General features: G+C 47.1%; 1 protein-coding gene across 3 annotated transcripts in view; it reads right to left on the reverse strand.

Annotated features, from left to right (window-relative positions):
• The window catches only part of Ptgfrn (prostaglandin F2 receptor inhibitor), a 74,381-nt gene that overhangs the window by 34,870 nt on the left and 15,542 nt on the right, over nt 1–23,969 (reverse strand). For all 3 annotated transcript variants that reach the window (XM_052730499.1, XM_052730497.1, XM_052730498.1), the window contains exons 2-3: nt 6,410–6,778; nt 3,327–3,740 (exon numbers count right to left, since the gene is read on the reverse strand). In XM_052730499.1, the coding sequence (XP_052586459.1) occupies nt 3,327–3,740; nt 6,410–6,778 (783 nt within the window). The remainder of the gene's footprint in view (nt 1–3,326; nt 3,741–6,409; nt 6,779–23,969) is intronic.

Raw genomic sequence — 23,969 nt, forward strand, 5'->3', positions numbered from 1 at the left:
ACCCTCCAACAGATACTGCTTCCACAGGAATACTTCCAAATCTTGACGATATTTCAAATAACTGTTTCAAGCCAAGTTCAACATCCATCCCAACACATGACAGAGAATGGGGTAGACACAGTATGAGGAAAAAGAATTTAAAAGTCTGGTTCGTCCTTCGCTCTCTCCTCTGTATAGATCAAGAAATGCGTTCCTAGGGTCCAGGAATATGGGCAGGAATGGCTTTTCAGCTGTGCAGTCCACTATCTCGGTGAAAGCGGCTAAATACCTGTCCGATCGGTAACCATGGGTCCTGGTATTCCAGACTGAAGGGTTTGGCAATGGGAGATGAACTAGAGTGGGGGAGGGGGGGAGGGGGCGACAGTTTCAAGGATTCAGAATGCAAGAGGAGACCTGGGTAAAGCCTGTGGCAATCCAGGTTTTCTCTTGTAGACTACTGCTACATCCTCAAGTTACATACTAAGATTTGTATCACCAGCCACTCCCACCATAGGGAGGACCTACCACATGGGTGACACAGCTTTGCTACCCAAGCGGCTCTGCGCCATTCACAACGCCACTGTGGTCAGAGGACGTGAGCAAGCACCTGCGACCCATGCACAGGTTGATAATAAACAAAAGACCATCCCTCAGCTGGGGATGGTGAGACGTGTCTGCACTCCCAGCACTTGGGAGGCAGAGGCAGGCAGATCTCTGTGAGCTCAAGATAAGCCTGTCGGTTTGAGGCCAGTAAGACCCTGTCTAAACACATAAATAAGTAGAGGATGGAGGGAGAGAGGAAGGAGGAGAGGGAAGGGGGGGGGGGGCCACGGGCAAGTGAGCTCACAGCCCTCGCGCACAGGGAATCTTAAGCTGCAGTGCACAGAGAATTTACACATTATTACCAAGTGGACTACACATGGAGTCTGGGCCTGTGGATGGGAAGATCCATTCCTATTTTCATTTTCATGAACCTTTGCTGACACATTACAAATCTTCCCTTTATAAAAGCAACAAGGCAGGACAGGATGGCTTGGGGGCTTGGTCCTCAACAGAAATAACAGATCGTCACACATCACTTGACAGGAGCTGTGGACATATGAAACAACATTTGCATTCACTGCTCCCTAGAAATTATGAGGGCTGTTAAGCCTGCCAATATGGCTTATTATTCATGTGTTAATAATGAAGTATAATTTAGTATAAAACAAATTTGTCTTAAAGATATTTTGATAACCACTCCAGTATAATTCTTTCCCGTCACCTTATGTATTATGTTTCATGAATTAAGAGAGTTACGGGCTTCACAAGGCTGTCAAAGAGGCCCATCACACAGGAAAAGATCACAAGGCCAAGTATGTTGGTGCAAGCTTGCCATCCTCGCTATTCTGGAAGCGGAGGCTGGAAGAGCACAAGTTCGAGGCCTGCTGGAGTAACTTAGCAAGGTCCTACCCCAAAATAAAAAGGGCAATCTGTGGTGGTATTTTACTTGTACTGAAATGTGATTTTAATTGTATGTTAATAAAGTTGCCTGGGGGTCAGAGCTATTAGAGCCATAGCAAGTGCGTGGCGGCGGTGGCGCACGCCTTTAAGGACCTGGAGGGCGGTACATACAGGCAGTGAGTGACAAGGCAGTCACATGTTTGGGTTTACAACCAATGAGAAGGCAGAACAGCTAGACTATATAAAGACATACACACAGGAAGTAGGTCCCTTTCGGAGAGCTCTCTTGACTGAAGAGGATCGCTGAATCAGGAAGGGTGAGGATCTTAGCTCTGACCTCTTGGCTTTTTTCTCTGAATCGGCTCTGTGTTTCTTATTTAATAAGACGGTTGGTTACATCTACAGGCAATCAATATAGCTAAGCCATAGGTGCTTGCCTAGCAAGTGGGAGGCTCTGAGTTCAAAACTTGAAAAGAGGTGCAGCCTCAGCCTCAGGATGGAGCTGCATGACCCAGTCTTGAGTCCCAGTCATGTAACTAGATGCTATGGGTTTGTGGTATGTTTGAAACAAGCACCACCTTTCTGACTGAAATCCCTCCATTAAACGGTGAATCGGGGCCAAGTTAAGTTCTTAGCCCTCCTGCCTCAGTAAAGTAGTTGCTTGGTAAACACTGAATAGCTAGAGGTTTCCTATGGCAGACTCCAGACAGTCACTTTGGCTAAAGAAGGTGACCTTAGTCCATCTGGAAAGTCATTTTTGCAGCCAAGGGAGCCAAGGCCCACAGTAATGGCCACACCTTGGCTGCCGCAAGTCACTCATGAAGACAGTCACACTCATTTTCAGATGCGGGGAATGCTGCCCAGGACCATGCAAGTTACAAAAACAATCACTGGTTACAGCTTCCCACTTTCCTTCCCAGTAAACAGAGCAGGCCACACACTCACATTCTTGTGCAGGGAGTGAGTCCAGCCAAGGTCTCCCAGGAGGCAGGGGAGACTGTGATCTGAAGATGTTAGTTAGACTCCTAGACAACCAAGCATGCCCAGATATCCCCAGCAGTGACATTAACCTGCCACAGTTTCTTTGGACTCTGTCCTCACTGAAGCTTCAGGCTCCAGTGACCTGGGATTGAGCCTGCAGTAGCTCTGAGCCCAGGGCCAAGCACAGTACGGAAATCAGTAAGCTCCCTCCTAATGCTTGTTGAAGGCTAAGTCAATAATGGTTTTTCTCTCATTTTTCTTCTGTTTTTGTGTACTCCGTAATACGTCTCTTCTGTCTTGTTTCTGTAGTCGGAGATTTTAAAAGGGGGTATATTTGCAAATTATAGGACAAAGATTAATTTATATGGACCATGGCTGGACTTTCTGGAGTATACATGGCACAGGAAGCAAGAAGAGACCTCATCCATGGGGAGTGTGTCACTCAGCCGGGGATGGTGCACCTGATGGGGGTGGAAAGGCACGTCCAGGAGGGCCACACTGGCAAGAGGTTTGGAGTCAGCCACACACACACACACACACACCACCACAGCCACCAGGGAGGCACAGCCAAGGACTCACTCAAGGAAATAGTGAACAAGCAAAAGCCAAAGCAGCAGGTGTGAGCGAATCCACCCACGGCTCCAGGGAACATCAGGTGGGCCCTGACAGGACGTCATTCTCTGCCTCTGAGTCAGTCAGCAACCTTCCTATGCAAGGTGAGCAACAGCCCAGGTTCCCAGGTTCGCAGGAAGGCAAAGCTAGTACCAGCACACAGCTCAAAGCAGAGTCACTCTCCCCCAGGCTATCAACACCACTCTGCTCCCCTTACCCAACGAGGGGAAGCGGGGTTAGCCCTTTCCTGGTCTAGTCCGGTACCCGGTCGCTGGTCCCGATCATTGAGTGACCCGTGTTCAAAACCTCACCTGTCGGCTGGATCACCACGGTAGCCACTTCCACAGCTTTTTCCTGGATTTCCTGCCAGCTGCCTTGCTCTGTGATCCACTCGCTCACCACACACCTGTAGGAACCCTGGTCCGCAGAGAGCGCCCGGGCCACAGAGAGGCGGTAGGCGTCGCTGCCCACGGTGTCCAGGCGTACATCGCCACTGTGGTAGCGCTGCTCATAGCCAGGGCCTGGGTGAAACCTGCCCTCGTGGCTTAGGGCTATGATGCTGCGGTGCACTGGGCCGCGGTGTAGCTCCCACCGAAGGGCCAGGTGAGTGTGCAACGGTGACGTGGTAGACGCGATACATCGAAGCTCAAAAGGCTCCCCCTCACGCAGGCTCAGGCCTAGAGGAGGCCGGGAGCTGGGGCCCACCACCAGGGCATCGGCCAGCACTGTGAAGGACAGAGGGAAGGTGTCAGTCAGGGGTCACCATTGGTCCTATCCCATAAGGAAGGAACTGGCTACCTATTCCATGACTCTGGCCTTGAGCCACGGCAGCTACCTAAGAAAGATTCCTCCACTCCATTTCTGGTTCTAAGGCCTAGAGAGGCAAGTCATCTACTCTGATCTACCCACAATCTCAACTGACTTTCCGACTTGGAAAAGCAAAAGAGAAAAATGAGACAATAATGAAACTCCAGCTAAAATGGGTTTGTGAGTGTTGTTCGGTCACCATGATGCAGGTTTACCTTGAGCTCTGTGCCTCAGTTTCCCAGAAAGGAGGATGATGACTGTACCTGCTTCACGGAGCCAACAGGAGTCCAGTGAATGCCAGGACAGTGCCTAGAACTGAGTGGCAGGACAGGACAGTGCCCGGCACCAGGATGAAACAGACTGGCACAATGTCCAAACAATACTTTGGTTAGGGCACGGGACTGGAGGAGGGAGCCTGCACTCTAGAGACAAGTAAGCTGCCAAACTCAAGATCTCCAGGGAGAGATGATGGCAGGAGCTGCCTGTGGCTCGTGTCCTGAGTAGGATACATCCACAGGACAGGAAGGGGCCAAGAAATGCTGACCGTTCTGCTGCTAATTCTTAGCACCAACGGGGGAGAAGCCACCACTGCCACAGTCTAGAAAAGAGGGCGGGTTCAGGAGAAGTGATGGCGGCCAATGCAGGTGATCTGGTGAGAGTCAGGTGGGGGCTGTCTACCAAGGGCTGGGAAAACCTTCCAAGCTCACCAGGAGCTAATGTGTGGCTCTTCAAGCATCACAATTCATCATCTCTCTGGCTTTCCCCTTGATTACACACTCAGATAACAGGAACGTTGCCCCTTCAGAAGAACACTTCCCACAGGCCCACCTCTTCTACAGCCCTAATAGAGTGGCCTTCCAGTACATGCATCAGTCTGTGAGTGTGGCTAGCACGGCTTCACTCTCAAGGCCAGTTCCTCACTGAGGCAGCTTCAGGACCTGTGAAGCTGAAGGCCAGACAGATGCTGGACCACGTCTGGCTCCTGCCAGAGACTCTCTGTGGGTAGCCAGCCAGCCTGAGCCAAGAAAAAGCCTCCTCTTGCCTCTCTTGCCTTCAAAGACGGGTGAGGAAACAGGCAGATGCTAGGGAGGGGCAGGGGCTCTGTCACCCTCCACTTCTTACAGTGAAGTCACAAGAGTGTCGACCTGAGGGAGGGGTGATCTGTTGTCTGCTTAACTCAGCGCAAAAGTGCCTTAGGGGAAGTCTTGCAAGGAAAAAAAAAAAGGTCAGGATTTACCCGCCCCCCAATTCTAGAAGTCAAATCCAGGGCCTTACATATCTAGGCAATCAGTCTACCACTGAACTTTCGAGTTTCCTATACCCCAATCCCCAAGCCCCGATGGAGTCTCACTATGTAGTTCAAGCTGGCTTTGAACTAGCCCAGGCTAGCCTCAAAGTTTCAATCTTCCTGCCTCGGCTTCCCAAGCACTAGGTTTACAGGTGCATGCCACCACACCCACCTACATTCTGTACCTTTCATGGGAGGATGGAAGAGGTAGATTTGGTGGCTTAGTGCTTTGGTTCCTACTTGATGGGTGTGGCTGACGTTTCATCCCCTCCTGGTTTGGTGAAGGAACAGCAACAGCTGAGCAGGATCGGTTTCTACCAACCATGGCCGGGTGGGTGCCTGGATCAGCCCACTCTTTTTCTATTACCATTTTCTACTTTCCAGGTAATTATACACACTCCTGCCCTGATACAAATATTTTCAGAAACAAAGCAGGGCACAAATAAATGTACAACTAATAATAACAATAATTATGTTTCTTGTTTTGCTAGCCTCAAATGAAAACAGCTTCTTCTTGCTCACTCACTAATGAGCTGTGTCATTTTAAGCAAGTAATTAACCTATGCACTCCCATCTCATGTGTAAATGAGGGAACTAGCCTGCCCTATCTTCTTCACTCAATTCAGATAATTGAACGTGGGAGCAAGTCCAACAGCACTTACAAAGCAAGGAAAACCCAAACCCAAGATATTCCAGACACCTATGATGTCAGCTTTGCACAGCTGGGTTCACGAAACAGCTGTAACCACGTGGTCTCATCGTCTATAAACAGCAAGTACAACTTCTGCTGCAAACAGACATTAACTCAAGAGGGTCCTGGAGAAAAAGACAGGAACTTTGAACTATCTATTTCTCCCATAAAGCTGAACCTCCTAGGCATGCCTTCCAGCTTGTCTTTAAGCTGAATACTTGCTATGACATGGCGGAGAGGCCTGGCATGGTTAGCTCTCCTGTCCCCACACCTTTTAAGGCAAGCTCTGCTGGACAGAGGAAGCTGAGGCATGGAGTGAGCCAGGAGCCATTTAGCTGACGAGTAGCAGAGCCAGGAGCCGACGGCACAGGCAAGCTGGCTCCAGAGCCGGGCTCTCACGGGTGACCACACCACGGTGCCTACCATTCACCGGCCACAGGATGCCTTAGAATTATACTGGGAAAGGAAAAGAGGCTCCCAGGGGTCACCTGATCCACCCTCTGCCTATCATTAGGTAAGACACCATCACTGCGATGGACAGGGGAAACTGAGTCTCTTTGCAGCAGCAGAATGGCAGAGGAAGGTCTGGCCCCGTGTGAGGACTGTACCTTTAACCTGCACTGTATCCTCATAGTTGCCCTGGACGGTGGCATCTGTGCTCGGGGTTGAGCACTTGTAGTGGCCCTGGTCTGAGGGCTGGACGTTCTTTATGTGCAGTTCCACAGCATCATTGGCGGTTCTCCTCAACAGGATGTCGCCCCGCTGCAGCCGCTCCCGGTACAGCTGGGCCGGGAAGCCCACTTCCCAGGTGCTGGCGAGCTCCACAAAGCTGCTCCCCGAAGATGAGAAGCTCCAGTCAAAGTTTTGCTCACTGGGGCCATCATAGTCACTGACGTTACAGGGGATCACCAGTTCGGTGCCCACCACGCGAACCAGGCTGCCCGCAGGGACTCTCACCACACGGCCGCGGCAAACAGCTGTAACGACAGGAAATGAAAGGTGGACCTTTAATCATGGAGGCCCTTCTTAGTAGGAAAGGGACTTCTGAAGGACACTTCTGCTCAGGGGCCCAAGGGTAGAATGTGGCATCTGAATCTCAAAAAAAAAAAAAAGGAACCCCCATAGAAGACGATGAACCCACTCCTGAAATTATGGGTTGGAAGTAGCACCTTGAAATGAATGCCTTCCACAGAACCAGTTCCCCAGAGCTGACAGGCGGACTAAATATGAAAAGTGGGCTAACTATGGCCTCAAATAGCTTTGTCTCTCCTGTTAGCGTTTAACATACCATAATCATGCAATGAGATATGGGAAGGGTCTGTGTGAAAGAAAAGGACCCAGATCAGCACATATTTACATTTCTGCCCATCCCACATCAACCTGCATCCCTGGAGACCATTCCCAAGACCCGATTTATAATGATGGATGCCAATTTTCAAATCCTCGAGCAGCCTGCTGATAAAATGATTTAACTCCTGTTATCTGACATTGGTTATAAATTATTTTTAAAATATGACAATTCCACCAAGTATTAATTTTCTATTTTCTGGCTCATTTCCTTCCCTGTACTCTTCACCCTGATCTAAATTCAGAAGGCGGGTGGGGAAGCTCGGAGGGAGGGAGGCCGCCTGGTGTTGTCAAGAATACAGCAGCTTGTGGTGGAGAAGGAACGGAGTGGACAGAACCAACGGTTGGCTGGCATGACCTGCCAGGACAGCCTGTGATCCACAGACCTCTGGGGCAGGGCCCTCAGGGACAGGCACCTGCCTGCCCCTTTAGAGGGTCTCACTACAATGAACTCCATTCAGCACAATTCTGTAGTGTTTACGACCTGGATTTTGCATTTCCATTTAGACCAAATGACTAACTGTACCTCTCTTGATATTCTGCAAACAGGTAGAGTCATGAGTCAGGAGATAACATGGGCTCTAAATCAAGATCAGAATAAAATCTCTCTTGGCTTGGCTTCCTTGATTATAAAATAAGATAAGACGGTATAACCGAGGGTCCTCTATGTAATGTGGGTTCAATATGATGGGGCTTCCTGTGGTCACTATTGTGTTTCTCTCATCTGTGATGAGCTGATCTGTGTGCCTCACCCAAAATTCATACGCTGAATTCTGAAATCCAGTATGTCAGAACACAGCCTTAATTGGGAACAGGGTCACAGAGGATGTCATCAGGCAAGCTGTGATGCGGTCATATGGCATAGGGTAGGCCTCTGAGCCAGTATGACTGGTGTCCTTAAAGGGGAACTAATTTGGACACACAGGGAGAATAATGCACAGTGGATGGAGGGGGGAGATCAAGGGGAAGCACCTGAGAGGTAAGAACACCACAGACTGGCAGCCAGCCAACACAGGCTCAGAAGAGGCCGGCCCAATCCTCCCTCCCAGCCCTTAGAAGGCACAGACTCTGGCCACCCTGCTTTGACCTCTAGCTTGCAGGGAAAAGGGTCTCTTGTTTAAGCCACCTAGTCTAGAGACAGCATCATTCCCAGGAACCCAGCGCACCAGGGCTGCTTGTTTATTGCTGGTGTAATTCATGTTTTTCTAACTCTGTGGCCGCCTATTAGTGGATTCCAAAATGAATTTATCGTGGTTGTGTGCGCTTTTAAAAATGGAATTTTAAATGAACAGGAGCGATTAGAGTGCGATGCACTTGGTAAGGAATAAGTATTGCTAGCTACAGCACTTTGTTAGGTAAACAAAGGTATGTGTGAATCAGATTGTGATGAAAACCTGACATAAATTTGGGTCAGGGTTGGACAAAAAAAAGTTGAGGGCCATTTTTTTAAAACCTAACTCTCGTTTTCTCTAACCTCAAAAGCATTATCAACTATCATTTCCTTTGGGAAAGGAAAAAAGAAGCAACTGTGTAAGAGAAATATTGACGGAGACAGTGCGAGACACTGTTCAGGGAAGGGGACTGTGGTGGTTTGAATGTAACTGTCCCCCATAAGCTCACAGGGAGTGGCACTATTAGGAGGCGTGGCTTTGTTGGAGTGGGTGTGGCCTTGTTGGAGAAAGTGTGTTCCCGCGGGGGTGCGGGGGTGAGCTTTGAGGTTTTCTATGTTCAGATACCACTGAGTATCTCAGTAGACTTCCTGTTACCTCCAAGATGTAGCACTCTCAGCTCCAGAACCACGTCTGCCTGCATGCTGCCATGCTCCCCATCATGATAATGGACTGAACCTTTGAAGCTGTAAGCCAGCCCCAATCAAATGTTTTCTTTATGAGAGTTGCCATGGTCATGATGTCTCTTCACAGCAATAAAAACCCTAAGACAGGAGGGACCAACTGTCTTCCTGTCCTAACTGAGCTGGGGGTAGGTCTAAAACAAGTTCCCAACCTAAGAAAGGCTGTGGAACCCCCAAATCACATCACTGTCCTTAAAAATCAAAGTCGGGCTGGGGTGGTATGCAGCTCAGCACTAGCCTGTCTGCCTTGTGAGGCCCAGGGCTGCTAGCACCAAAAATAAAGCTTAAAAAATAAATTAAATTAAAAAGCATTATATGCTTATAACCCCAGCTAGTCGAGAAGTTGAGGATCACTTGAGTCTAGGAGCTGGCAGCTCCTTGACATTGCAAAACTCTGGCTCAAAAACAGAACCTGCAGGGCATGGTGCCATTTCCAGAAAGGACGGTCGTTTGGCTTTGCTGAAGTATAAGCATGAGCAGGGAAGGATGTTAGGAGATGAAGCTAGAGTGGTAGACTCGGGCCAGGTCATGAAGAATCCTGTGTGTCTTCCATTCATCAGGTACTTACTGGATAGATAGCTTGTGCACCAGGCCCTGCTTAGACACACAGTGCTCACAATGGGAAGAGACAGATGATAAACAGGAACAGATGAGTGCATAGGAGATACATTAGTAACAGAGAACCACCCAGCCCTTTGCCCAAGTCTCTATAAAGTGGGAACCACAGTACCTGGGGAGACGCCTCAGTCAATGAAGTACTTGCCACGCAAGCATGGGGATCTGAGTTCAGATCCCCAGTGCCCACGTAAAAAGCTGTACAAGGGTAATCTAGTGTGTTTGGGGTGGGGTGGGATGGGGGTAGATGGTCAGCTTCAGTCTAGCTAAGTGGTGGGAGACTCTAACCCCAAAATGTGGAAAGCCATTGAGGAAGACATTCAATACACACTTATGGCCTCCACACATGCACACATATGAATGCACACCTGAATACATGCACGCTCCCACACAAGAATATGTACACATACACACACCACATACACATACACTTTGCACATGTAGAAAATGAAAAACAAAATTGGACCGTGATTGGCACTCTGTCCCAGACCTCATCCCTGGGCCATGGTAAGGTTCAGATGAACCCATACACAGTACTCACAACAGTACCCGGCATGTGGTGTATCGCAGGTAACATTTGAGGTGGGATACCTCTAGAATAAACCTAACCATAATGTCACCTTGCAAGGCTCACAAAGATTTTCCAAATGGGTAACTATTTCCTATTTCTACCCCTTGGCAAAGAATTGGTTCCCAGGGCCTTCGGGCCTGAGCCTACTTCCCTTCTGAGGTTTCTATCTTTATTCCTAGTGACTGAACTTTTAAAAATGAATCCAGTTCATTATCTCAATTTGCCAAGCTTTCTCCCACATGGCTACCAGAACCTTTCTTTCTTTTTCTCTTTAAACAAACATAACCTGTTGTTCCATGGATAATTCTTTTTTTAATATTCATTTATTTTTATTTTATGTATATGAATATTTTGTCTACATGTATATCTGTACACTATGTGCATGCCTGGTGTCTGTAGAGGCCAAAAGACGGTGTTGGAGCCCCTGGATCTAGAGTTACACAGTTGTGAGATGGTATGTAGGTGCTGGGCATCAAACCTGGGTCATCTGGAAGAGCAGCCACTGCTCTTAACCACTGGACCATCTTTCCAGTCCTATGGATCAGAATTCGTCAATGACTGCTTATCATATATGGCAAAACTGCCTCCCCTACACTGTGGCCACCCTTTTTCAAGCTACTACCTCTCACATGATTATTAAAATAACTCCCTCACTGGTTTCTTGGCTTTCTATCCACTACAGAGCAATCTTTTAAAAATATACAGTAGATTATATTTTTCCTCAGTGCCAAACTCTCTAGTCATTCTCCTATTTCACCCCAAATCCCTGCTTTGTTTCCTGAGTCCTCTATTCTGTTCCTCCCCCTCATGACATTCAGCCATGCTTAACTCCTAACAGTTCCTTTAACAGGCTAGAGACCACCTAACTTCAGGGCTTTGAAAAACAAATTTTTTAAAATTATGCACACTCGCACACGTGTGTGCTTGTGTGTGTGTGTGTGTGTGTGTGCGCGCGCGTGCGCATGCGCGCGCGCGCGTCTACATACCCATGGAGGGTAGACCCATCAGACCCCCCTGGATCAGGCAGTTGTGAGCTGCCTAACATGGGTGCTGAGAACTGAACTCGGACAATGAGTCATTTCTCTAGTCCCAACCTCAGGGCACTGGCATCTCTCTTTAGGCCTGAACACTAAAGTCATTCACCCTGCTGGTTCTTTAACCAACCTTTCCTGACCCCCTAATATGGTAACTCCTATTTTTACTCACTTCAAAACTTCTCTTACCGGTGGTCACTAATGTATCTCCTATGCACTCATCTGTTCCTATTTATCATCTATCTCTTCCCATTGTGAGCACTGTGTGTCTAAGCAGGGCCTGGTGCACAAGCTATCTATCCAGTAAGTACCTGATGAATGGAAGACACACAGGATTCTTCATGACCTGGCCCGAGTCTACCACTCTAGCTTCATCTCCTAACATCCTTCCCTGCTCATGCTTATACTTCAACAAAGCCAAACGACCGTCCTTTCTGGAAATGCCACCATGCCCTGTGGAACCCAGGGTCTGCTTCATTGTCTCCTCCGGCCAGCATGCCTTCCCAGCAATCCTCTTGCCAAGAGGAGACTTCAGTATCACTTTCTCCTCAGTGAGGCAACCCCTTCTCCTGGGATCACTCACACACTCCTTCCTCAAATTCTATGCCAACGTGGACAAGTACCTGGATGGAAGCTTTGTCACGGTGCCACAGTAGAAGCAGATGCCTGAAAGAGCAGATTTTAATCCGAAAACCTATAAGCCTGAGCAATGTCATGCATGTAAGAACCAGGGTGTCCTCTCATCCGAGCATACGGAGATCCAAGACTTTGGTAGCAGAATTTCAACTTGCCAGCAGCAATCTGGTATTTAGTACAGATTCCCCTTAATATTGTTAAATAGCGGCAAACGATACTTAAAAATAAATATAACTTGTAAAAGGGAAGGCATATGGCTTTTCTCAAATCAAGAAGAATATCTCAGAGCCACACTTGCCAATTTTTGTCACAACCTTTGCTAACAGCTGATAACAGAGAAAGAGGAAAAGACAAGCTTCTTCCGAGTTTCCAAGTGCTACCAGTGTTTCGAATCAAGAGTCCTAAACATTTCTGATCCAAAACAATATTACCAGAACTCCACATAAAAAGGTCTTGGATACCCGGCAGTGGTGGCGCACACCTTTAATCCACAGAGGCGGGCGGATCTCTTCAGCCTGAGGACAGTCTGGCCACCTAGCTCCATCCTCAAAGGGCTTGTAAAGGTGGAAGGAGAAAACCACTCCACAGGCTGTCCTCTGACCTCCACCTGCATGCTGGGGCACATGTGCCCACACACAGACAGGAGGGTACACAGTAGTAATCCACGTTTTCTTTTCTTTTTAATAAATTTTTTTTTAAATGAAGGTTTCATTTGTTTCCCAGGGTGAGTAAAAGAACCCTTTATATGAAAGCCATTTAAAGTTTTGTTTGGTTTGTTTTATAGTCCACGCTGGCCTTAGTACCTTGAATTCTGGGAGTAAGCGCTTGTGTGACCATGCCCATTTTTCTACTAACTTCAAAAGTACTACAGGGGATTAGCTGGTAGAGTGCTTGTTTAACAGGCTCCAAGTTCTGGGTTCAATCCCCAGCACCGAATAAACTGAGCCTGGAGGCAGAAGGATCAGAAGTTCAAGGCCATCCTCAGCTCCACAGCCAAGTTAGCCTAGACTACAGAAGACAGCCTAGACTACAAAAGAGCTTGCCTCAAAGAATAAAGTACTATCAAGAATATTATCATGTTGCATTACAAAAATCCACCTGATAAAACCCACTAAAGTTTAGTTTAAAAAAAAAAACACCCAAACAGAATAACAATAAAACAAAACAGAATTGTAGGACAACTGTATCTTCGTATTCCAGAAAACATAAATTACACAGTTATCTTTGACCTTCTGGGCCACTTAGGATTTAAAATGTTCTCAGACGATCATAAGAAATAAGGGTGCTTTATCCCAGGATGTGAAGAAGGCTCCTACACCAAATGAGTTCCAATCCCCATGGCTAAGAACCCTGCACTTGCTGTGACAACCTGCTCAGCTTAGACCCCCTGAGGTGAGCTGCACAACCCTCGAGCCTCCGTACCCATTGCCTTTGGGTTCTTGGTGGAACGGGGTCCAAGGATGGAATTCTCAGTGCTTGTGAGAAAACGTCAAGAAAACAAGCCTCTTGTGGCCTCAGTTTCTTCAAAACCTGGAATTGTTCTTGGGATGTGTTTTCATGCTCCTCTTAACTGTAGCAGATAGGATTGAGTTTACTCCAGATTATTCATTACTGCTTGCTAGTAATTAAATGCCTCTATGAAAAAAACATGTTTTTGTCACGTGTGGCTTGTCCTTGGGATTGTACACTTCACTCATGTGATTCTTCTTAACCCTCAGAATATAACTGGTCTGATGCTGTGGAAAAAGTTAGCTATTGCATGAACCATTAGTCCACCTCATTTTTAGGCTCCATTCTCCCAGGTCCCACTGCCAATTACAGCAGTAAACAGAATCCCATTTAAATGTTTTTCTTAAGTCTATAGGGGAAAAATCACTTAATACAACCACTGCTAACTTCATCTGTCATTATTCCAACTTATAAGTCATCTTCCCCCCCCAAAAAAAATAAAATTCGGCCGGGCGGTGGTGGCACACGCCTTTAATCCCAGCACTCGGGAGGCAGAGCCAGGCGGATCTCTGTGAGTTCGAGGCCAGCCTGGGCTACCAAGTGAGTTCCAGGACAGGCGCAAAGCTACACAGAGAAACCCTGTCTCGAAAAACCAAAAAAAAATAAATAAATAAATAAAATAAAATACAATTCATGTTTCTTTTTGTATCCTGCCTTCAAGGAACATCAGTATTAAATACGACATTCAACTATGAAAATCATTTAGCTTAAATTTCAAATAATTATCTCCTTTTTTACTTCCCATGCTACCTTGTAAGCTTAGTTTTTTTATCTTATTTCAAGGTTCTCTTTGCACTTGTCCGTGTATTTCATTGTAAGTTGCCTCAAACATTTGGGGGAGAGGTAAGTAGGCATAAATCTAAAAAGTGGGTAACTCAGATTTGCCCTTGTACTGTTTCTGGTATAACAGAGTAGTGTAGATCAGAGAGCCGCCTTTGAGAAGCAGCCATGGTAGTCAGGTTAAAACTGGAACAGCCTAGATCAATGTCTCCTGAGGGATGAATCAGTCACTGATCCCAATGATGCCCCATGCTTCTCCCGCTCTTTAGAAATATGCCAATTCTCAAGTGGTTTAGGCCACAAAGTATATGTCTAAACACAGAGTTTCGAACACCTCACGGGGCCAAAAATTAACTCGCAAGTTCAGGAACACACAGAGAGCTAATTTGAAGAGCCAAGATTCTACTTGGGGATGGGGGGGGGGGACAGCCAGGAAGTGACGCTGGCATCATACAGGGCTTCTCCTCTCACACAATGGATATCTTAAAAGACAGGTCATGTCCGAGGACAGGCTAAGTGGCCCGGAGGCTAATCACAAAAGGAAAACCAAAGGTTAAACCACATGTGTGCTCCCAGCACTTAGGAGGCTGAAGTAGAAGGATCCCCAAGAGTTTGAGGCCAAGCATAGTGAATTCCAGGTCAGCCTGGGCAATAGAGTAAGACCCTGCTTCAAGCAACAAGTTGCTTACCAAGCACGTTCAGCAGTGTTTTTTAAAACCAACTCACAGCATGAGGACGTCAAAACTGCAATTCTGAATCCACAAAGCAAGGTGGGCAAATCTTTTGACTTTTAGCTATAAGCCTGGAAGGGCCTCTCCCCATCCATGCTCTTGGATCAAAAGCAACGCTGAACAAGGAAGTCGAGGCAGCAGAACTGAAATCCAGACCAACAGCCTCCGAGCTCCTCATAGGAAAAAGGGACGCTTCCTGCGCTACTGGGGCACCAGGGCAAATGTCTATCTTCTTGGGGAGAAGATGAGATCATCCAGGGACTGGACAGCTGCTCCCTGTTCAGTTGCAGCTTATGAGACAGTCACAATGCTAGAGCCAGGGCTGGAGGTGTGGCTCCACGGGAGATCAGCTGCCTGGTCAGTGAAAGGCCCCTGGGATCAATCCCCACTACCACAAAGATTAAATTAAAATACTGAGCTGGAGAGATGGCTCGGCAGTTAAGAACATGTACTGATCTTGTAAAGGAGCAGAGTTCAGATCCCAGCATCCACTTTTGAGAAGCTTATAATCACTTGTAACTCCAGCTCTGGGAGATCGGACACCTTCTTCTGGCCTCTGAGGGCACTTGCTCATACACGTGCATACACACAGACGAACATACATACATATGTATGAAGAGAGATAGTAATAAACAAAAGTTTTTAAAAAAAATGAGATGACAGAACCAAACAGTTAAAAATAAAAGGGAAAAAGCACACAGGAGAGACAGAGCCGAAGGGACAGACATACTGATGCAGACACGGATATTAAAATAACCGTGATTTATTAAAGAAGTAGCAAGCAGGATTTTACCTGCTAAACTAGGATCCATTAAAATGGAAATTTAAATTCTAGAAGTAAAAAATACAGTAACTAATTAAAGAGTTCACTAAGCGGTTCTAATAGCAGTTTAGAGGCAGCAGAAAAGCAGTCAGTGTAAGTAATCCACCTGAACTCCAGGGTGGAAAAAGGATAAAAAACATACAAAGGCTGGGCGGTGGCGGTGGTGCACACCTTTAATCCAGCACTCCGGAGGCCGATAGGTGGATCTCTGTGAGTTTGAGGGCCAGCCTGGTCTACAGAGAGAATTCCAGGACAGCCAGAGCTACACAGAGAAACTCTGTCTCAAAAAACCAAAAGACAAACAAACAAAACCAAAACAAACCAAAATCCAAAAACAACCCAAAAAGGGAGGATGTGAAATATATGGGGCACAGTAAAAAGGTTACAAATATGTGTACCAAAGTCCCAGAAGGTGTGAGAGGGAGTAAATGGTTAAGATTTTCTTTTTTTTTCATTTATTTATTTGTTTGTTTATTTTTTTATTTTTCTATTATCAGCTTGATACAGTATAAATTCTTATCCTAATAGTGAAATGTTTCATTGAGGCTTGTCCAGTAATTGAGTAAAACCAAAACTTATTCTAAGCCACAGTCATCCTAGGGTCCCCCCTGCTATATAGCCTCCCTGGTTCTGTGGGTTGCAGTCTGATTGTTCTTTGCTTTATATCTAGTATCCACTTATGAGTGAGTACATACCATGTTTGTTCTTCTGGGTTTGGGTTACCTCACTCAGGATGTTATTTTCTAGTTCCATCCATTTGCCTGCAAATTTCATGCTGTCACTGTTTTTCTCTGCTGAGTAGTATTCCATTGTGTATATGTACCACATTTTCTTAATCCATTCTTCAGTTGATGGGCATCTAGGTTGTTTCCAGGTTCTGGCTATTAAGAATAGTGCTGCTATGAACATAGTTGAGCATGTATCTTTGTGGTATGATTGAGCATTCCTTGGTTATATGCCCAAGAGTGGTATGGCTGGGTCTTGAGGTAGATCAATTCCCAATTTTCTGAGAAACTGCCATACTGATTTCCACAGTGGTTATACAAGTTTGCATTCCCAGCAACAGTGGAGGAGTGTTCCCTTTGCTCCGCATCCTCTCCAACATATATTGTCATTAGTGTTTTTGATCATAGTCATTCTGACAGGTGTAAGGTAGTATCTCAGAGTCGTTTTGATTTGCATTTCTCTGATGATTTAGGATGTTGAGCATTTCTTTAAATGTCCCTCAGCCATTTGTAATTCTTCTTTTGAGAATATGGAAAAATAAAAGACCCAGGATAGCCAAAAGAATCCTGTACAATAAAACAACCTCTGGAGCATCACGATCCCTGACCTCAAGCTCCACTATAGAGCTATAGTAATAAAAAACAGCTTGGTACTGGTATAAAAACCAACATACAGACCCAAATGGAATTGAATTGAAGACCCTGATATTAATCCATGCACATATGAACACCTGATTTTTGACAAAGAAGCCAAAACTATACAATGGAAAAAAGAAAGTATCTTCAACAAATGGTGCTGGCATAACTGGATGTCAATATATGAACACCTGATTTTTGACAAAGAAGCCAAAACTATACAATGGAAAAAAGAAAGTATCTTCAACAAATGGTGCTGGCATAACTGGATGTCAATATATAAAAGATTACAAATAGATCCATATCTGTCACCATGCACAAAACTCAAGTCCAAGTGGATCAAAGACGTCAACATAAATCCAGTTACACTAAATTTAATAGAAGAGAAAGTAGGAAGTACTCTTGAATGCATTGGCACAGGAGATCACTTCCTAAATATAACACCAGCAGCACAAACACTGAGCACAACAATTAATAAATGGAACCTCTTGAAAATGAGAAGCTTTTGTAGAGCAAAAGATATGGTCAATAAGACAAAAAGACAGCCAACAGAATGGGAAAAGATCTTTACCAACCCCACATCTGACAGAGGGGCTGATATCCAGAATATATAAAGAACTCAAGAAACTAGACTTCAAAATACTGAACAATCCAATTAAAAAATGGGCTAAAGAGCTAAACAGAGAATTCTCAAAAGAAGATTTTTCTTAAACTGAACGATACTCTGCTGCAAAAGCAAGCTATATTTCATATCTCAAGCAGGATAAATTCCGCGTGCAGCCCGGGAAGACTGCTGAGAGGCAGAGAAGGGAGCCACAGCACACGTGATAACTGCCATTCAATGGAAACAATGCTCAGAAAACCATGGAATGGCAGTCTTCAAGAGATTTTTTAAAACGTAACTGCCAACCTAGAGTCGCACATGCAGTAAAGGGTGTGGGGGGTTACTTTTAAGTGGAAAGCAAAATAGATATGCTTTTAACCAATCCACAACAAGAAAGATAATTAATTGGCATCCAAAAGAAACACTAAATGGAGTTCTTCAAACAGAAATAGCTGGTTCATCTTGAAACCATGAAAACACAAGGAGGCAAAGAGAGAAATGACTCTGTGGGTGGCACTACAGAGTCTGACCAAATAATGTCAGTGACATCTTTTGGATTTCAGTCTATATGCTTAATAAAAATATACGAGATCCACAGTATACAAAGTAGTAGTAGGGGGTAGAGTGAACTGGAGCTTAGATGTCAATGAACTGTCCTTACCCCAGAAGTGGTAAAGAGTTCAGTGGTAGGACAGCTCAGTGAGTAAGGACACTTGCCACCGATCCTGATGACCTGAATTAGGTCTGGGGACTGACCTCCGCAAACTGTCTCCGACCTTGTGGGCTCACACATACACCACCACACATTTAGTTAAACATTTCATAAACATTCAAGCATAATACAAAGCTTAGCCAATTTCAACATTTCTGCATTCATTCAGCCAACGGTAAATGTGGCTGAAACAGTTACTGGTTACATGTGTAACAGTGTGTGTTTTAATCTCTAGGATAACCGCAAAGATGAAAGGCTGAGCCTGGGGCCAGGGTGCATCTGAAATCACAGCACTTGTGAAGGCAGAAAGATTAGAAGCCAACCTGGGCTACATGAGAGTCTATCTCAGACAACCAAACAATAACCGAGGGTGGGGAGTGGAGAAGGGAGAGAAAGATACCCAAACTTCCACCTGACGTCACTGCGGCATCGCTCAGGTGTCGACGTCATAATATGCGGTCTGTGTGTCTCTGATATGCCATGCTCTGAGCTGGGCACTGTTTAGGAGACCTCCAGTCCTGCAAACAGACCAGGAGGTAGGTGTTGCCAGCCTGCCACAGACTAGGAGGAAGCTGGATGAAGAGCACCAGCCAGCTTAAGTGAGGACCAGAGTCCCCGCCCCAGCTGCTTATACACTGAGCTATCCAGCAACCACAAGCTGGGCTGGTTCTGCCTCTGTTGGCTCTGTTTGCTCTGAGGGAAGGAGAGGCACAGCTGGACATTCCTTCTGAAATATTTCCTATTCCCCAATGGCAGTGTGAAGCAGGTGGGTAACAAAGCAACAGAAAAATGCGTCGTGAAGAGGAGAGGAGAGTTCTAGTAAGTAGGTAGGTGAGAAATGAAAGGGTCAGGGGTTGACGAGATGGCTCACTGGTTACCACTCTTCCAGGACTGAAGTTTGGTTCCCAACACCCACGTTGGGTGGCTCACAAGCCCCTGTACCTCTAGCTCCAGGGCACCTGACTCCCCCTTCTGGACTCCAGGGGCACCCACACAAACGTGTGCATACACATAGACATCAATAAAAACAATTTAAAATCAAAAAATAATCCCAAGTTTCTTTACTTTGCTCCCCCACCTATGCTCACTTTGTTTTGGAAGTGCTCTAACACACACACACACACACACACACACACACACACACACACACACACACACACACACACACACACAGTGGAAAAGTAAAGCAAGCCATATCTCAGAGTCCTCTCAGAAGGGTGCCTGGAAGCCCTAGGCGCTGACATCTCAGCAGCAGACAGTTAACAATGGAGAGCCGACTCTTTCCAGATTACCATTTTCCTCCCTTCAGACTAGTCAAGAAAGTAATTAGATGCCTTTGGGTTGGCTGTATCTGGAATAGCTGTGGAGGGGCAGGAAACGCCAGGCAAGGCTTTCAAGGTAAACAACCACACATGCCACGTGTGCGTCGGTAAGTTCTGTCGGCAACCGGTGGAATCATTAAGAGCAAAGAGACGATAAAGACCGAGCTTTATTTATCGATCCCTTCCCACCTCCCCGATAGCCACGGGAAATAATTTTATTTCTCGGGTTATCACCAACATTATTCTAAATCAAGACCTGCAGAGTGCGGCCTAGCTACAAAGCATTCTTGCAATCTGTTCCTATTATTGCGCAAATTTTTATCATCTGGCTTTCAGATTGGAGCCATTTGTAAGGTATGGATCGGCTGCTATGACAACAGTGGTACCGGTAAAGCTGAGCCCTGAAATGAGGAGCTCATGGTGCTTCCGTTATCAAAGACACCGAAACTGTTCTTCCCCAGCTGCCCTTGCAGGAGCCCCGGGGCCCATGGAGTCCCACAAGGATGTCCCAGTCCTTGTGTGAGCTAGACAGGAACACACACAGAAGCACCAACTTACAAACCTTATAGTGAATGCCTCTGCTGGAGTTCCTGCCTCAACAAATGAAAATCCTTTGTCTCCCTTAAGCCTGCCCTGAGAGACCTGGCATTGAGGGAGCGTGCCAATGTTCATCGAGACAGTCCCTAAGTGATGGGACTCTGCAATGTACACATTAAACAAGTTACAGCCAGCAGAGAATGTGATTTTAAAGTCACACATGGCCAGTACTTGAAAAATGCCATTCCAAAGCAAATATGGTTCTACTAGAATCAGACTTTAAAAGACAAAGCTCAGCTAAGACCTCACTGCGGTGGTGTGAACATGCAATGTCTCCTCTGTGCTCATGTGTCTCAACACAATGGTGGGGTTTGGAGGGTTGTGGAATCTTTAAGAGGTGGAACCTAGCTGGAAGTAGAGTCTGGCTCTCCATCCTGCCTGCTTTTTACTTCTTGTTCCACCGAGAAGCGAGATGGTGCAGACTAGCAGATGCACACTCCGGCCACTGAACCGCCTGCCACCCTCCATCACATCAACTGAATCTGTGAACCAACGCCCCTCCTCTCTTGAAATTGCTTCCTGTTGGCATTTGGTCACACAACAAAAATGACCAATGTACTCACTAAGATACACTAGACAAATATAAATGATTAATTCAATAAACATCCACAGTGCAAGAAGGCCCTGTGCTAGGCCATAGGCACATGGGGTGAGCCTGGAGTCTTGAGGGGTACGCAGTATAATGAAGGGAAGTGCTAACAAGTGCTGTGGGGGGGGGGGTTCAAAACCACAAAAGCAAAACAGAGCCGAGAGCATTTCCATCCGCAGGGTTTGGTGAAGGGGGCTTCAGGCAGGGTCATTATTCCAACTGGACCTTTCAGAAGTGGCGGGCAGGCGGGGTGAATGGGGAGCCTGAGCCGACGCATGCAAGAGGAAGGTGACTAAGAGTAGTGGCCTGAACAAAGACCTATGTGTAGAGTGTGTACCCGGAGCAGATGTGGGAGCCCGTGGATTACACCGGGTCCTCTCCTCTATAGAATAAGATGAGCGTCAAAGCCACGGGAACGATCCAACAGAGGCCGCAGCTGTCCGCGGCGCTGAAGGACTGAGGTGAGAGAAGTCAATGGGAAACGATTAGCCAATAAAAACTATTTTCCAAAGGAAACACTGGAAAACCAGTGAGGTTCGGACAGGTTGAAATGTCCACTAGGCAGCTGGAAGGGGTGGTGTGACTAGCAGGCCACAGTGATGAAGTGAGGTGGTCCAAAGAATAAAACCTTATTCTCTCAACAATAGTTCCCAAGTCTGCAGTCCTCTGCTGTCCTTTACATCCGCAAGTCTCTCCACCTTCAGACGACGTTCCCTGGGTCCTTCAGAGGAAAAGGACGTGGCTGTCCGGAGACTGTTTGTAACCACCTGAACTAGAACTAATGGGCTCTTCACAGTCACAGCTTCTTCCACTGCCTAGGTGGCCATGACCTTCTGCATCACAGACAACCACGGTAAGGAAGACTGTCGGAGGTGGAGGACCACCGCAGGAAGACTGTCGGAGGTGGAGGACCACCGCAGGAAGACTGTCGGAGGTGGAGGACCACCGCAGGAAGACTGTCGGAGATGGAGGACCACCGCAGGAAGACTGTCGGAGGTGGAGGACCACTACAGGAAGACGACTGTCGGAGATGGAGGACCACCACAGGAAGACTGTCGGAGATGGAGGACCACCGCAGGAAGACTGTCGGAGATGGAGGACCACCGCAGGAAGACTGTCGGAGATGGAGGACCACCGCAGGAAGACTGTCAGAGATGGAGGACCACCACAGGAAGACTGTCGGAGGTGGAGGACCACCGCAGGAAGACTGTCGGAGATGGAGGACCACCGCAGGAAGACTGTCAGAGATGGAGGACCACCACAGGAAGACTGTCGGAGATGGAGGACCACCGCAGGAAGACTGTCGGAGATGGAGGACCACCGCAGGAAGACTGTCGGAGATGGAGGACCACCACAGGAAGACGACTGTCGGAGATGGAGGACCATCACAGGAAGACTGTCGGAGATGGAGGACCATCACAGGAAGACTGTCGGAGATGGAGGACCACCGCAGGAAGACTGTCGGAGATGGAGGACCACCGCAGCCGAGGAACAAACTCTTGGGCCACATCTCACAGCCTGAACTCAACCTGACTGTGCTTCCAGTTCTGGGGCCTTGGAGAGACTGTGGCAGGCTGAAGCCACATAAATCTTTAATGCTACATTACGAAGCAGTGGGGTTTGGATTGTGTCACCTTGGCTAAGCTCAAACGACATTTTCCAGAATCCTCTTCTCTCTCTGTAACTCCAGGTTAGAGGTGGCTGAGACAGGCTTCATGTGGGAGTTGGGCAGTAGGAGAGAAGCTGCAGGCCTTCTGCTCTGGCAGTCCTCACGTGACAGGCAGGGAGACAGAGCAGACCCTGAGCTCAGCTTGCCCTTGCTCTTTCTCTCCTGTTTCTTCCCAGATGTTGCTCTTATGGACCCCATGACCCCCCAAAACACTGGGTACTTGGATGCAAACAAGTGAGGTAGAGACCCTTCAGATCCCTACAATGATCCCCCTGGAGACTCCACACTGCTGGGTTCCAGATTCCTCCGCAGTCCTCAACTTGTCCACCCACCCAAGCACAGGAGGGCCAATCAGTGACTGGCTTCCGACCTTCCAGCTCCCCTTTGAGACTCTAGCTCTTCCCGTCGTAGTTGTGTGAACTCTAACTCCTATCCCATAATATTCATCATCGCTCCACTTGCCTGCTGGAACTTACCCAAGTGTTGAGTAGACATCTACACCCTAAGGACTCAGAACCAAGCAGAACCGCCTGACGGAGCACTGTTCCCTACAGTTTGCACACTGCGCTCACAGGATTTACTACTCACCCTGGAGAGGATTAAATAAGGCAACTGAGGTTCCAAAAAGTCATATGACCAAATGATAAGTTTTACAAGAGAGCGAGAGCGAACAAGCGAGCAAGAGAGAGAGGAAGAGAGAGAGAGAGAGATGTTAAAAATACCACTTCGAGGCAATCTGTACCGTTGACTAAACAGAATAACCCAATAAACACAAGATGATTTAAACTGATTCTCTGTCCATGGACCACAGACGGAAAAGGCTGGAGCACCATCTACCCACAAGGATTAGTTCAGCACATTCTACAAAACTAACAGCTGCCAGGGGCCCAGGCACTGCCTAGCATCCCTTGCTACTCAGCCATCCTCCATCCTCTCCACGTACACACTGGCCGGCTTCGCCTGCCAAGTTCCGTGTGAACACCTGGTCCTCCTCTGAGCTGCGTGTTTAAAGAGAACAGGAGAGCACCGAGCTTAAACCTGCAGACAGGCATGAAAGACACCTGCGCTGATTCCAGGGCAACACTCCCCCACTCACTACTTGGTTAGCTTTTTTGCCTTACTGTTTCTTAACCAGTCTCTCCTCTTCCTGACTGGTGTGTCCCTTCTCCCCAGCAGGACCTAGAACCTGTTCTTGAGGTTCAAAGACTTTGCCAGGTACCGTGGGTGGCATGGGGTCTATGCCAGCTTCCCTGATGAGGCGCAGTAAAGGGCTGAGTGTGACTGTTTATCATGCAAGGAATTAAATGGGAAGATTCTGGGTTAGTCTGCATAGCTTTTAAAGAAAAGATTACATCAGTGAGATAGGGGTGAAAATGCCTTGCCTTCACAAACTCTTTACTGCACACCTATTGTGTA

This window comes from Peromyscus californicus, unplaced genomic scaffold (genome assembly GCF_007827085.1).
Source record: "Peromyscus californicus insignis strain IS unplaced genomic scaffold, ASM782708v3 Scaffold_9__1_contigs__length_137607984, whole genome shotgun sequence".
NCBI lineage: Eukaryota > Metazoa > Chordata > Mammalia > Rodentia > Cricetidae > Peromyscus > Peromyscus californicus.